General features: G+C 38.0%; 1 protein-coding gene across 2 annotated transcripts in view; it reads right to left on the bottom strand.

The window, feature by feature from the left end:
- Window positions 1–14,531, bottom strand: part of EPHA3 (EPH receptor A3) — a 248,480-nt gene that overhangs the window by 88,098 nt on the left and 145,851 nt on the right. For both annotated transcript variants that reach the window (XM_007666623.3, XM_029082426.1), the window contains exons 4-5: window positions 6,301–6,456; window positions 5,321–5,656 (exon numbers count right to left, since the gene is read on the bottom strand). In XM_007666623.3, coding sequence (XP_007664813.1) covers window positions 5,321–5,656; window positions 6,301–6,456 — 492 coding nt within the window. The remainder of the gene's footprint in view (window positions 1–5,320; window positions 5,657–6,300; window positions 6,457–14,531) is intronic.

Raw genomic sequence — 14,531 nt, 5'->3', positions numbered from 1 at the left:
ATTGGAGAATGCTTCCTGGAGGAAGTGGGATATCAGGAAGATTTTGCATTGGGAAAGAACTGTGATCCGGAAGATTTAGAGAGGATTCATGCTTTGGGAAGGTGAAAAAGCTTGAGCAGTGGGTTGGAAGTGAGGAAGCATTGAGGACATTACTTAGGGAGAAGGAGGAGGACCAAAAATTCAGCCTCAGAGGTAGCAGTTTAAGAAAAAAGACATGTGGGAAGGAGAGAACTGGGGAATCATTGAAGCCAATGGTCAGGTGCTTCAAGGGTAGCTATTGGAGATTTTTTAAGATGGAGAGGTATGTGTTAAGCAGTAGTTTTAGAAGGATGATTCAGATTGTGGAGACCACAAAGTTGTGAGAAAAAGGTGGATAATGAAATAGTCATTTAAGTCATTCAATCACAATTTCTATTGATACTAAGCTTTGCATTGGAGTACCACCATCGGATAGGTCTTAAAAATCAATTTTTTAGGGTACATAACATATATAGGGAAGCAGCAGGGCCTAGTGGAGAGATCTCGGGGCTGGGAGTCAGAGGACCTAGGTTCCAATCCTCCTCTCCCATTTGTCTGCTGTGTGACCTTGGGAAAGTCACTTAACTTCTCTGTGCCTCAGTTTCTTTATCAGTAAATTGGGGAGTAAATGCTATTCCCAATTGTTGTAATAACGAATGACAATTAAGATGGAGTCTCCCAATAAGAACCCTAGTCCTCGAGCCTCAGAGGAAATTATTATGTGCTAGTGACCTGTTCAGCACCATAAGCACTGTCTCTTCCCTTCCCAATCATGCAAGAGCTGGCCAACTCTGTTACACTGCACTCTCCTAAGAACTGAGTAAAGTGCTCTGCACACAGTAAGTATTCAATAAATCCAATCGATTGATTTAGTGAAGGGGAAGGCTGAGTTAGATCAAAGGCAAGCAGAAAGCCTTGGAAGACGTATAAAACCTTGTGATGGCCTGAGTCTGAAGAAAGCCCTGTGGAGGGCAGCCTAAGGCCAGGCCTTGCACATACTTAGCTGTGCTTAAAAGAGGGATTTCAGCAAAGGAGAAAGTCGTGAACCATGACACATTTAGTAACTCTGGATACAGACGTAACCACCCTCAGTCAGTTATACTGTGTATACTTTCACTAATCCCAGCTCTGCCACACGCTTACTTTGTGTCCTTGGACAAGCCACAACTTCTTTGTAGTTTCCTCATCTGCAAAATGGGGGTTCAGTACCAGTTCTCCCTTCTTACACTGTGAGCCCCATACGGGACAAGGTCTGTGTCAGACCTGATTATCTTGTATCTGCCCCAATACAAAGCACAGGGTTGGAATATAGTAAGTGGTTAAGAAATACCATTATTATCATTATTATTAGTTGTATCAGTAGTAGTAACAGCATTTATTAAGTGCTTACTGTGTGTGAAGGCACTGTACTAAGTGCTGGGAGAAAATACACAGACAAGCATTAAACACAGTCTCTGTCCCTCATGGGGCTCACAATCTAAAAAATTATTAATATTACAATGGGCATTCAGTCTGATTTGAACATGATGAGATCTCATAAGAGATCTGTAGGAGCTGGCAGCTCCCCGCGCCAGCCACCAAGGTGTTCTGGGCAGGTATCCTATGGAACTCTGCCCTGTCCGCCAGGATGCGTTCACCACCTCTGGGCAAGTACCCCCTGGTGATCGCCTCCAGGAAACAAAGAGGACTACTCCTGTCCCACACCATGAGCAGCTCAGGAGGGTGAGAGAGAAGAGCATGGCATAGTTGTTAGAGCATGGACCTAGGAATCAGAAGGTTCTAATCCTGGCTCTGCAATGCATCTGCTGTGTGACCTTGGACAAGTAATTTGACTTCTTTGTGCCTCAGTTATCTCATCTTGAAAATGGGGATTGAAACTGTGAGCCCCATGTGGGGCAGGGATTGTATCCAACCCGATTTGCTTGACTCCAACCCAGAATTTAGTACTGTGCCTGGCACATAGTAAGCACCTAACAAATACCATTATAATTATTATTTGCATATACACACAATGTGGGTCAAAGTACACATGCTATAAATCAAGTTTTTCTTTAAAGCAAGATACTCCAAGAATATAACCTATATTGCAGGAGAACAGATTGTATCTTTACAGCTACACTTTGTGGTCCATGCCACAGAATACCAAAGCAATATTGAATCTGTTAACCTTATTTTATCTTGTTTTGGGTTCATTACAATCCAAATCTCAGCACCAGGGATGTAAATAGTAACATAACTGTCTTAATTTCATCTCTCAGGTTAAGTAATAAAAGGGAAAAGGCAGACAAGAAGAGGATCAGCATATTCTACAACCAGGATAACAAGCCATGGAATCAGTGAGTTGGCTTTAATCAATTAGAGAGAAAATGCAGATGATCAATGTAAATTCAATAAATACCAAACTCAAAGATTTATCTCACAATCTGTGATCTTTCTGGGCATGGTTGATTGATAGCATTAACTGATAAAATCTGTCTGATAAATATCTCTGGTCCTATCTCATTCTCATTTCTCCTAACATGTACAATAACCAGGGAACATTATCTGAATTTACAACATAATCCCGTGCATTTTAAAAGGGGTCTTATCACATGATCATCACAATGCAGTTACAATACAATAGGGAGGACAATCACCAAACTCAATCACATAAGCTAAATTAAAAAGGAAACTTACAAATTTGTCATATTATTTTCCTGTCAAAGATAGAAAGACTAAAAGGAAATAGAAATGCTGGAGCATCAAATCCATCTCAGCTATATCTTCATGTGGTTGGGGATCTCATTTTGCAGGGCTACCCTTTCACTGACTTCAGTAGAATAAAAACAAAATACAACAAAGAACAATTGCCTGCAGAAATGACATTGCTCCTAATCCTTTTTATAGATCTTACACAGGGGATTTGAAGAAATAAAGGCCCCGGCTCTCACCTCCCCTGGGGCAAACTACCAAGTGTGTTTGTCTATCTGTCTGTCTCCCAAACACACACACACACACACACACTCACTTATTTTATCTCCCTCTCTCTCTCAAATGCTCCTGCAGGAGACAGAAAACACAAGGATACATTTTCAAGATATTAGGCAACATTACTGCAGCATTATGCTAAGATTTGTAGAATTATGAAAAATACATGATGCTGTTATGGGGCACTGCCACACTACCAACCCCATCTATTCTAGACTGGCTTGAGAGCTCTCTAATGTCACATTACCTAGATTCATGCTCTGCAAGTTTTTATAACTACTGAGTTTCTGACAAATGCAGAGGGAAAGTTTAAGATAAGGAAATGTACACTTACTTGATTTTATGGCTTGCTGTTTGACTTAGATAATCGCAATGCACACTGATATTCCTATTTCAAATGCAAAACTGAATCTGCTTGAAAAACAATAGTTGGGCAAACTACTTGCAAAGTCAACAGAATTGTTAACGTCAATTTTACTGGATATGAGGAAATATCTCACTACAAATAAAGATAATATTGAATTATGAGATTCTCCTGTATGGTAGCAATTTTTAAAATGATAAAAGTACAATTTTAAGTGTCCTTTTGCAATATTTAACTGACCAACAACATACATAGATTCATTTTACTACCTGCTTAGTGAGAAAAGCCATACTGTTTGTAAACTTGATTTATTGTATAAATTCATTTATCAATCTAGTCATTTATCCAACTTAGAGACAATATTTCCACAATATAATACCTACTATCTCTACACTTATTACCATGAGTTACTTTCTACTCCAATAATTTAAAAAATAGGTAAAAAGTTTCTTCTGTGATAAAAATGTTACAAACCTGGTCATATTAATCAAATATCACTGCTACTTTTCAGATATTTTGTGTGTGTGGCATTGAAACCATGTTGTCTACCAGAAAGATGGTAATTGCTGGTTGCTAGAAAAAATGGGGCTATTCTCTTTTAACATACTGGGAAAGGTTCAGGGCATCAAGGAGAGGAGAGTACATTTTTCTGTATATCAGGCAAGAAGGACATAGAAGAGGTAAAAAACACAGCGCAAAAAGGAAGTTATGTGTTTACAATAGGATTTTTCTGGAAAGGAGGGAAGTAGAGTTCAGAGATCTTATGGAGAATGTTAAGAAAAAATGAAAGAATATTAAAATGTAATATATTGGGTGACATTAACTCTCAACCCAATCCAGTTTCTTGGGGATATCTTTATGTACCCTGAAAATGGTTTAAATTAAGGGCCACACCATTCTAGGCAATAGTTAAACATTTACACTGTAGCTAAAAGACACCCATTCACAGGGAATTCTGGAAAAAGAAAATGAAATCATATAAAAATCACTGGAAACACAGATGGCTTGAAGCAGAAGGACCAATTAATACTGGAGATGAATGCCCAGTTCTGGTTTTACATTCCTAATTTAAAATCCAGAAGATCTCTGCACAGTTTCATTTTAATTTGGGGGGCAGTGGGGAAACCTCTACAAACAAAAGCGTGGGATCAGCCTTTCCTCACAATCTGTATCCACAAACACTTACTTTTGCTGACTCCAGATGCCTAAGGAAGGAAGGAGTAGGAAGCAGATCAGGTTTGCACAGTATGCTGACTTTCTTACTTGGCCAAATCCTAAGGGAGTCTCCCTGCTGACAGGCAGGGCAGCTGCAGGAAGCAGCAGGGATTTCTTCCCTACAAGCCTGCCCCCCACCTTCCGCACCTCCTCCTATTGCATCTCAGAATTTGGCAGAGCAGGAATTCTCAGGTCCTTGCAGAATCATCCCCTCATTTGTAGCTCTGGGAAAGAAATCCCACTCCCACCCCCTCCAAAGTTCTCAGGTAGTCAACTACTGAAGGTATGTTTGGAGGAGGGTGGGCAGGGTGAGATAGTATCATCATTAATACTTCTGAAAGACAAGATCAACATTTGATCATAAATAGAATTTTCAGACACATTAACAATATTCCAGGGAGTAACTACCTTGCTCAGAGTACTATACTTAGCACTGCTCAACGTTATCAAACCCTGACCTACCAAGATTTGATGAACTGGTGAATTATTACATAAATCCTGGAAATAATTGCCTAGTGATATTTGTTTCTATTTCCTCATCTAATGTTTCTAAGAATGGACCACTTTGTCACCACTTTGTCACCTGAAAGATTAGCTCGGAGAGCTAAACTGTGTCAAGGCTGCAGTAAGGGTTCACCATCACAACTGCTCCGAACTGCCTGTTGCAACATTTTATATGAAACAGGGAAATAGTCAAGATAACTCATTACTCAATACTGACGGAGTCTGTATTGAAAACAGCAATGGTATTCTCACCCGCCTGGTTGGTCGTGATGCTCACTGCTGCAAACTGTCTCGAGATGGAGGCGCGGTGAGATACTCCGTTAAGAGCATCGATCTCAAATGTGTAGTTTGTATGGGCAAGGAGATCTACCACGGTCACTGTGGTGTTGGTGAGCCCAATTTGGCGAGGCAGGAAACGCACATGTGGGCTGCAGGGTTCACATAGCCTGTTGTTTCCCCCACATTTTTTACATATGATGTTGAAGGTGACATCCTTCCGACCTCCAGTGTCCAAAGGCCAACTCCAGTCCAGAATAACAGAGGTCTCGTTGATATTAGAGATAACATTCCTTGGGGAGGATGGAGGTCCTGAAAGGTAGTTCAACAGGAAGATTAACAGGTTTGGCTAGGGAGAGACACAGAAACTGTTCAAATGGTCCCGACAGTGATACATAAGCATCTTGTCTTTATTATCTGGCTGTCAACTCCACCCCGTAGAGGTTTGACTAGAGTGCAAGCAGAATTGAAACTAGTGCCTTCCCCGAGATCGTGACTGAGAGTTATGACTCAAGACTGGGGATACTTTCAGAGAGTCACTCAAAACAATTTACTCCTTACTTCAATACTCAGATGAATTACTATACTGAGACCCGGGAATTGGTTTTATAAATCTTAGTTCTTCTTTCCTATAAACTATGACAGAAAACAGGATGAAGAAACTAGAACCTAAAACATAAATCCACAGTTATATGCTCCCAAACCTGTCATGCAATTTAAGATCTGAAGCAGGAAAGACAGAGTGGTGTTTTTTCAGGGGAAGTGGGTAGTGGAAAAGAGGGAGAATATTTTAAACATAATTTTTTATGTAAATATTAAATTGTGATGAGCCAGGCATACTATGAGTAGCAAGAGAGAGGGAATTTGCAGGTTGACCACGGACAGAGGAAGGAATAGAAAAAAACCAAGTGGGGAAAAACTAAACCACAACTATGTCAGTTAAAGCAGCTACTCACGGGTGCAAGCCATAGAAGGGGGGTCTTGCTCCGTCCGGAAGTAATTCTTCTCACACTTGCAGTTCACTGAACCATCTTCATGGGTAGAGCTATGAGGTGGACACTTGGTACACTTCATATTTCCGGCAGAGGCCTTGTAGAAACCAGATCGACAAGCTGGAAAACAACATCAGAGCAGTTTTTAACTTCTAATGGGGTCTGGTGCTTTAAAAAAATTTTTGCAGTGACTAGAACATTGTTCGCTATGTTCATTCTGAAAAGCAAAAAAGAAACTCATTCTATTCTCCCAGGAAGAAGACAACTATAAAACAATCTACTCCCAGGGAGGGGTTTCAGTGAAAAAGCACAGGTTTAGACAATCTCTTTTTAAAGTCACATAACTTCAAGTCCCTTTGGAATCAGAGGGTAAGCTTGATATGAATTGGCTTATTTGAAAAGATACTAGCTCACCTATATAAGACTAGATGTCTCAAGTTAACACTTGCTATTTGAGTTTGACTGTAATTTGTTAGTTTCACTGACCAAAATAAAGTATGGTGGTGCACACTTTAATCTCGTTAAGCTTTGACTATGCAAAAATAACCTATTATTCTGTATATCTGGTGAGAGATAGTGTTGGCAAAGTCAAATGAAGATAAGTCTCAAGTAGGAAGAAAAGAATGTCATCCCAGGTGAAATGAAACTGATTATAAAGAACTCACTGCCTATATATTTCAGGGACTACATTTTACTTTGAAAGCAACCATTAAATGCTGAACATCAATCCACCCTGTTAAAAAATATACTTCTTGAAAAAATGCTCTGAAAATTATTATTTTGTTATTGACTGTCTTTGGACTTGGGAGGGAAGCAATATTCAGAATGTGTGCGTCTCATTTGTTAAAATATTTTTTTCCTGACTAAAATATTTTTACCTTCTGATGATAAATAAAGCATGAGTTAAGGCAGAAAAAATCAGAATGCCTTCCCAGCAAAAATGCCTATCAGTGCAAAATTTCTTCTGCAAATTAAATACCTTAAAGACAGTTTTGGAAAGAGGATTCATTCCTTATTCTGTATGTTTTCCTCTCTCAACCATCCTTTCTACTCAATTCTTAGCATCGGAGAAGTAACCTTTTTCACTTCTGATGCTGTAAGACATTAATTGCAGCTACCCATCTGGTGTAAGCCAACTCATTTAACTATCTCAGACAAATACTTCCAATTGTACAATTTTCCTTTTATGTTCTGATATTAACTTGATAAGGTTGAGGTCATAGGTCCACGGTGTGAAATTAAAATCTTTACAGGTGTATATAAAAAGTCCAAAAGAACTTGTACCATATTTCATCTGGTAACATATATCCTGCTTGTTCAGTGTTCATTAGCCAACTTCTACTGGCAAGCCTTCAGAGTTTTCTCTCATTCCATTAAAGCTCAGTCAAAACTATTAGTGTTTGAAAACCCATCCATCAAATATTTCCTACTCAACCTGTCAAAAGACTTGTAATAGATGGCATTAGAGTATAAACATTCAAAAGCAGGCTACTGGAGCTTTTACTCTATTTATTGCCATTGTTCTCGTCTGTCTGTCTCCCCCGATTAGGCTGTAAGCCCGTCAAACGGCAGGGACTGTCTCTATCTGTTGCTGACTTGTTCATTCCAAGCGCTTAGTACAGTGCTCTGCACATAGTAAGCACTCAATAAATACTACTGAATGAATGAATGAACACTGAAACAGATATGCATTTCAGCATAATCAACTTCTATTTTTTAATGGTATTTGTAAAGTGCTTGCTATGTGGCAGGCACTGTACTAAGTGCTGAAGTAGACACAAGGTTGGACAGTCCATATCCCACATGGGGCTGACAGTCTTTATTCCCATTTTACAGATGAGGTAACTGAGGCCCAGAGAAGTGAAGTGACTGGAAGACAAGTGGAGCGTGTTTAGAACCCAGATCCTTCTGACTCCTAGGCCCATGCTCTACTCACTAGGTCATGTTGCTTCTCTAGATGCATGATTTTCCTGTTCCGTCATAGGAGCTTTTGTATGTACTGCCTAATCTTGTGCACAGATTCTAAGGTTAGGAGAAAAGCTAGGATGATCTGGAGTCTTAGAAAGTTCATTTTAAAGCAGTTCCCTATCATTATGGCTTTTCATTTCTTATGCTGCAGCTGTGGCTTTGGCAAGACAATATTTTTTTTTGCCTTGGCAATTAAAATTCCACCCAGAAGAACAATTCAGCTCGAAACAGCTAAGCAGTTCTGGCTGAGAGGAATTTTCCACCTATTTCACAGAAAAAATTGATCAGACTCTGGCTAAACAAACTAGCATTGTCAGAATAACTTCAGAACTAGAAATGGAAGATGTTTCATTTTCATTAATTAGATTTAGCACTTTCATTTACTCTAGTTCCAAATTTTCTAAGCAAGTTGAAAGCAGCCTAATAGATAATACACCTGTGAGCTACATGAGTGGCACCAAGTCCGAAGACACGTTTTTAACCCATTACTTCCTTTGAAAAGAAAGAGCTAATTTAAGATTCATATCATCTTTGGACATCAAGAGACATGTCCTTATTGGCTCACCTTCAAGCCTCTCTTTGAGAAAAAGTCATCAAGAAGGCTGTGAAAGGGTTATACTAGGTAGATTTCTTAGAGATTCCACAAATTTTCTTTTCTGTAAGTTTTAAAAAATATATCACAGTCAAGTTGAATAGGAAATCAGTGAGTTGGGTTGAAAATAATAGATAAAAATGTTTTTTCAACAAACGATACAAAATACCTGAGGTATGAGCTCAAAAATTATTTAGTGCAGTCCACACTTAAACTGCCTTTTGTAGGAGAGAAGTTAAAGGAACTGTATCAAATTGTAGTATATATCCATTATGTTGCAGGACAAACTGACAAACCAGATGCAGAAAATCCTTTAAACAGAACTTTTCAACAAAGAGATCTGAAGACATTTAGAGATGTAGATGACAACTGCTGGCATGAATGTGTAACCTATCTTTCTAAATGGCTACTGCATCAAAAATGTGATATTTCCATTACCACTCACACCTTTAAAAGTCCAGTGAGTCTCTCTTCTATACCTAGCAAAAATATTTTAAGAATAATGAGTACAAAGGCAACCACAACCCTCTTTACAAAACAAGAAAATAACTACTCTATGGTGAAATCATTAATCTATTCGAACTCTTTTAAAGGGTCAAAAAATAAGAATATGGGTAATGGACACCACTGGACTATGCCTCAACAAGTTTTTATAGTATACACTTAACCTTCAATCCCATAATCCACAAAAATTTCTTTATTTTCTCCCATAAATTGGTTGAGGGAGTGGAAACAGAGATAAATGATTTATTTTCTGCATAATGAATTGAAAATGGTGGTGCTGCAATGTACTAGTAATAGTAAGACTAGTTTTATTTAATATTTTCATAAATGCTATGAAAGAAGGCCTATGTAATGAAATCTCAAAGTGTACAGATGACAATACCGATTTTTGGGAGCTGAAATATGGGTATAAACAGGAGGAACTCTTAACAGTGAATGAATGGTCAGATAAATGGCAGATGAGTTCCAGCCAATGATTCCATGGCATTTATTGAATGCCTATGGTGTGCACAGCACTGTAGTAAGGATTTGGGAGAGTACAATTAGAACTGGTAGATATGATTCCTTCCCTCAAGGAGCTTAGGGTCTACTGTCAGAGACCCATTAAAAGATATTACAGATAGAGAAGAGCAATGTAAAAATGTTCATGGGGATGGGATGAAGTGAATATCAAAGTATTTAAAAGGTACAAACCCAAGCATATAGGCAATACAGAAGGGAGGTCCAAGAGAGTGGGCAAATGAGAGGTTAGTCAGGGAAGACTTCTTGGAGGAGATATGATTTTAAACAGGGAAGGAGTTCCAGGGTGGAAGGAGGATGTGATCAAGGAGTCTACTGCAAAAGAGATGAGGTGGAGATACAATAATATGTTGGTGTAGTCCAGCACAATTAAGTGCATAATACTGCTTCTAAGGAAAACTAATTTAAATTACAATGCTCAATCACGATTTAAAAGAGAGAGGACATTGTTGACTGTTTCCCTCAAATCACTGATTGATTCGGAGTGCAGTGGGATCGAGAAAGGCAACAAAATGCTGTGCAACAACCTTAAAGTGATGGAAAACAAGATAAAAGGCATCATTTTGCCACTATGTAAAATCATGACAATTCTCACCACTGTTCTTGTAATGCTGGTTAACTAATTTTTCAAGGATAAAATAGCCTTAGTAGGGTAACCACTGGCAGATGAAGCAACAGAGGAATTAAAAGAAAGAGATAAGATGAGGCTCTTTGTCCAGAAAGTCAATATTTTGAAGAATCATGGAAAGCATGTGGAAAGGGCAAAATTAGAACAAGGGCTTCCAAGGCAAAGATAAATTCAGTTCAAACACAAAGAAACACCCCTGTACAAAATTAGCAGTAAGCATGTGGAAGTCATTACAACAGGAAACTATATAGTTAAAAACTATAAATAAATGCAAAGAGCATTTAGATATTTTTAGGACAATAGCTACATAATGGATTATCTAAAAATCAGATCCCAGACTGATGCCAGAAATAAAATTTTGTAGCATCTGGATATTGTGGAATACAAGGGGTTTCAGATTTTGATAATAAAGTATCTCTCATTAATTAAATTTTTCCTCTAGAAAGGCTCCTTACATACACAAAAGTGTTGAGAAAATGAAGATGGCATTTGTAAGACTGGATTACGGACTAAAAATGACTTAATTCTGTTTCTTGAATGGAATGAACTCTTCTTTAACTGACTATATGTGCAATACTTTCTAGTCACAGTACTTTAATGGATTCCCAGTTTTCCATCCATAAACTGGAATTCACTAACTTAAAAAAACCTTACAAGCTGCCCTTGAGATCTACTCAGAAGCTTCATTGAAGACATCTGACTGGGAAAATCCTGGATCATATAATGCTGGCAAATTGGACATGTGTCTTTGGATTCAATTCAAGATGTTAATGGTTAATACTGAAGTTCTGAAAGCGGGTACTACTAAGGCCTTAAAAAATGAGCTTAAACACTTCAGTTTGCTAGTTTTCTTTGGCAAGTGTAGCCTTTACACCACTTAGAACATAGGTACCCGCTAGGCATTCAATAAATACTTGTTAATGATGCTGACAATGATGATGTGTGCACTTTATGTGCTACTTAATCTTAAAAATTACTTCAACTGGGTGATTGTTCTTAAGGCACCACATTAAGTACATTAATAATAGTTATTAAAGGGATGGCCACCCAGTAAAATGAATAAAGTCATGGTTCAGTCTGACTAAACTCATTCATTCAGGAAATAGGTGTTTATTGAGTGTCTACAGAGTAAATATCACCATAATAGTACTTGTACAAAGTTAAATATCAATATAAGGTTTTCAAAATGTGGTTAAATTATGACACTAATGTAGTAATATGAAGGCCTCTTGAGTACGTGTGCAACTATATATGCCCTGCATTATATTTACAGAATAATATAATTTTGTATTTGGTAAGAATTGGGAAAGCTCCTTGAAAGCAGATACAGTACTTTACCCTTCGTTTATAATTTCTGACTGGGCCTAGTATCAGTATTAATTTATACAGAAGATGAGGATATTGAAAAACCACCTATAATTGATCTTTGACTACAAGTCCAAAAAGAAACACAATTGCTTTTCCCAGCTGCCTATAAAACAAATTACTAGGGCAGGACCAATGAAATCATTCATAAATATCTTCCGGAATAAGATATGAGATCTAAATAATCACATTCTAAATTTTGGGGGTGGGAAAAAACTCAACAATGATCCATGAAACTGGTCTTCCTCTCATTCTCCTTCCTCCACAACTTCCTCCCCATTGCCTGTATGATTGGTAGTATTTTGACCACTAGTATTTTGAGCACCTATTTGTACAGTTTTCTAAAGGAAACTGTTTATCATTCCACACCTCAAATATAACCTGGTAATTGCTCCTTGGATTCAGTGACACTGCTCACATTCTTACAGGGAAACAAAACATAAGCTCAAAAAAAATCTTACATTTCTATGTCAACACTACTTTTTCCAACTACTTTTTCAACTCACATGGAAAATCTCCATCTTTGTGATTAACACATTTATGTTTTTGCATATATGTGCTCTGCATACAGGAAGTGCTCAATAAATATGACTGAATGAATGAATGAATCTCCCAAGGCATTCTTTTGCTATTACAAAAATCTAGATAAGGCTTGGATCACTAGAAAAGATCACATTTTTCATTGTTTTCATATGAAATAACAGAAACAGTGATTTTGTTGTTACAGAAGACTTCCAAGTATTTCTCAACTGGCCTCCACTTCTTCTCTTTTCTACTGTTATCCCATAAAATTAGAGGGGAAAGTGGGCATGCCGATACATTTTTTCCTTTGATTACAATAGGGGAGATCCTACTGATCTTGTAAAGGAAGACAAAGCAAACTAACTGTAAAAGCAAAAAATGTAAAAGAATATGAACTGGGTTTTTCAAGAGGGCATCAACTACTTACTTCAGCAGAGAAATCAAGGTGTTTTTGGTGGGGGGGTATTTTTTTATGGTATTTGTTAAGTGCTAACTATGTGCCAGGCACTGTTCTAAGCACCAGGTAGATACAAGCTCATCAAGTTGGACATACTCCTGTCCCATATAGGGTTCACAGACAATCTCCATTTTACAGATGAGGCAACTGAAGTAAAGAGAAGTGACGTGACTTGCCCAAGGTCACAAAGCAGACAAGTAGTGGAGCCGGAATTAAAACCCAGGTCCTCTGGCTCCCAGGCCTGTGCTGTATCTACTAGGCCATGCTGTTTCTCACAGCAAAATAACAAAATTAAGGTTGAAACTATTATCATTATTACTATTATTTAGTTAAGTACTTAATATGTGTAAAGTGCTGTTCTAAGTGCTGGGTTGGATATAATTTATTAGGTTGGACACAGGCTCTGTTCCACATGGGTCTCACAGTATAAGTAAGAAAGAGAACAAGAACTGAGGTACAGAGAAGTTAGGTGACTTCAAGATCACACACGCAGCAGACAACTGGCAGAAACATGATTAGAACCAGGTCCTTTGACTCCCACAACCGTATTCTTTCTGCTAGGCCATGCTGCTTCTCTGATCTGATTGGAACCAGAGGACCTTAGTGATGAAAAGATGCTGAGTTATATATTTTCCCTGCTAGACTTATGTATTTCAGTCACAGTAAAATAACCTGAAAGTACCCCATTCTCAGAGAAGAAAACAAACCAGTTTAAAGAAATGAAATTCTGAATAATCAAAATGCATTGAATTTGAGGAAGAGGCTTTAAAAGTGATCAGTGATTTCACGGCTAGCAAGAAATTTAATGCAAAACATAACTTGTTTTAAATTTCCTGAATTTTGACTATTTTAGAATTGTATCCCTTCTTACTAGCTCTTTTTCTGTGACACTCCTTTTCTACCCTTTCTACATCAAATTTCTCTGACCCAGCTCTCTTCACCTATTTTTCAAAAAAATGATACCAAGACTCCTATCATATTGTTCATTCACAACCCTATCCATCTTGTTTAATAATTTAATATCTCATCTCTTGGAAGTGAACAGTAAAATGGCTTAATATTTAATTATGCCGCAAAAGGTTCTGTACTTACCAAGCATGTCAAAGATCCTGTTGAGAACAGTTTGATTAGATAAGTTTAGGAGAAATAGCCATGGCTTACATTGATCCTGGATGGCTTTCTTTCGATGAAACATTGGGTCTATCTTTAAGTAATTAATGTACACATTGAATTAAATGCCCCATTTTTGTTAAACCCACTTAAAGATACACCATATTGTATTATACCATTTATCTGAAAGGTGTTTTTTTCTTTTTTAAATCAATCAATGGTATTTATTTATTGAGAACTTACTATGTACAGAGCACTGTACTTAGTGCTTAGGAAAGTACAACACAACAGAATTACCAGACAGGTTCCCTGCCCTAAGCACGTTCTCTGTGCCAGGCATTATACTAAGCACTGGGGTAGATACAAGATAATGAGGTTGGACCCAACAGTCCCTGCATGGGTCTGCTCACAATCTTAATCCCCATTTCACAGATGAGATAACTGGAATACAGAAGTTAAGTGACTAAGGTTACACAGCAGAGAAGTGGTGGAGCTTGGATTGGAACCCAGGTCCTTTGAATCTCAGGCCT

Source organism: Ornithorhynchus anatinus, chromosome 17, assembly GCF_004115215.2.
Source record: "Ornithorhynchus anatinus isolate Pmale09 chromosome 17, mOrnAna1.pri.v4, whole genome shotgun sequence".
Taxonomy (NCBI): domain Eukaryota; kingdom Metazoa; phylum Chordata; class Mammalia; order Monotremata; family Ornithorhynchidae; genus Ornithorhynchus; species Ornithorhynchus anatinus.
The sequence above is the reverse complement of the archived record's forward strand: the minus strand, read 5'-3'. Positions and strand labels throughout refer to the sequence as shown.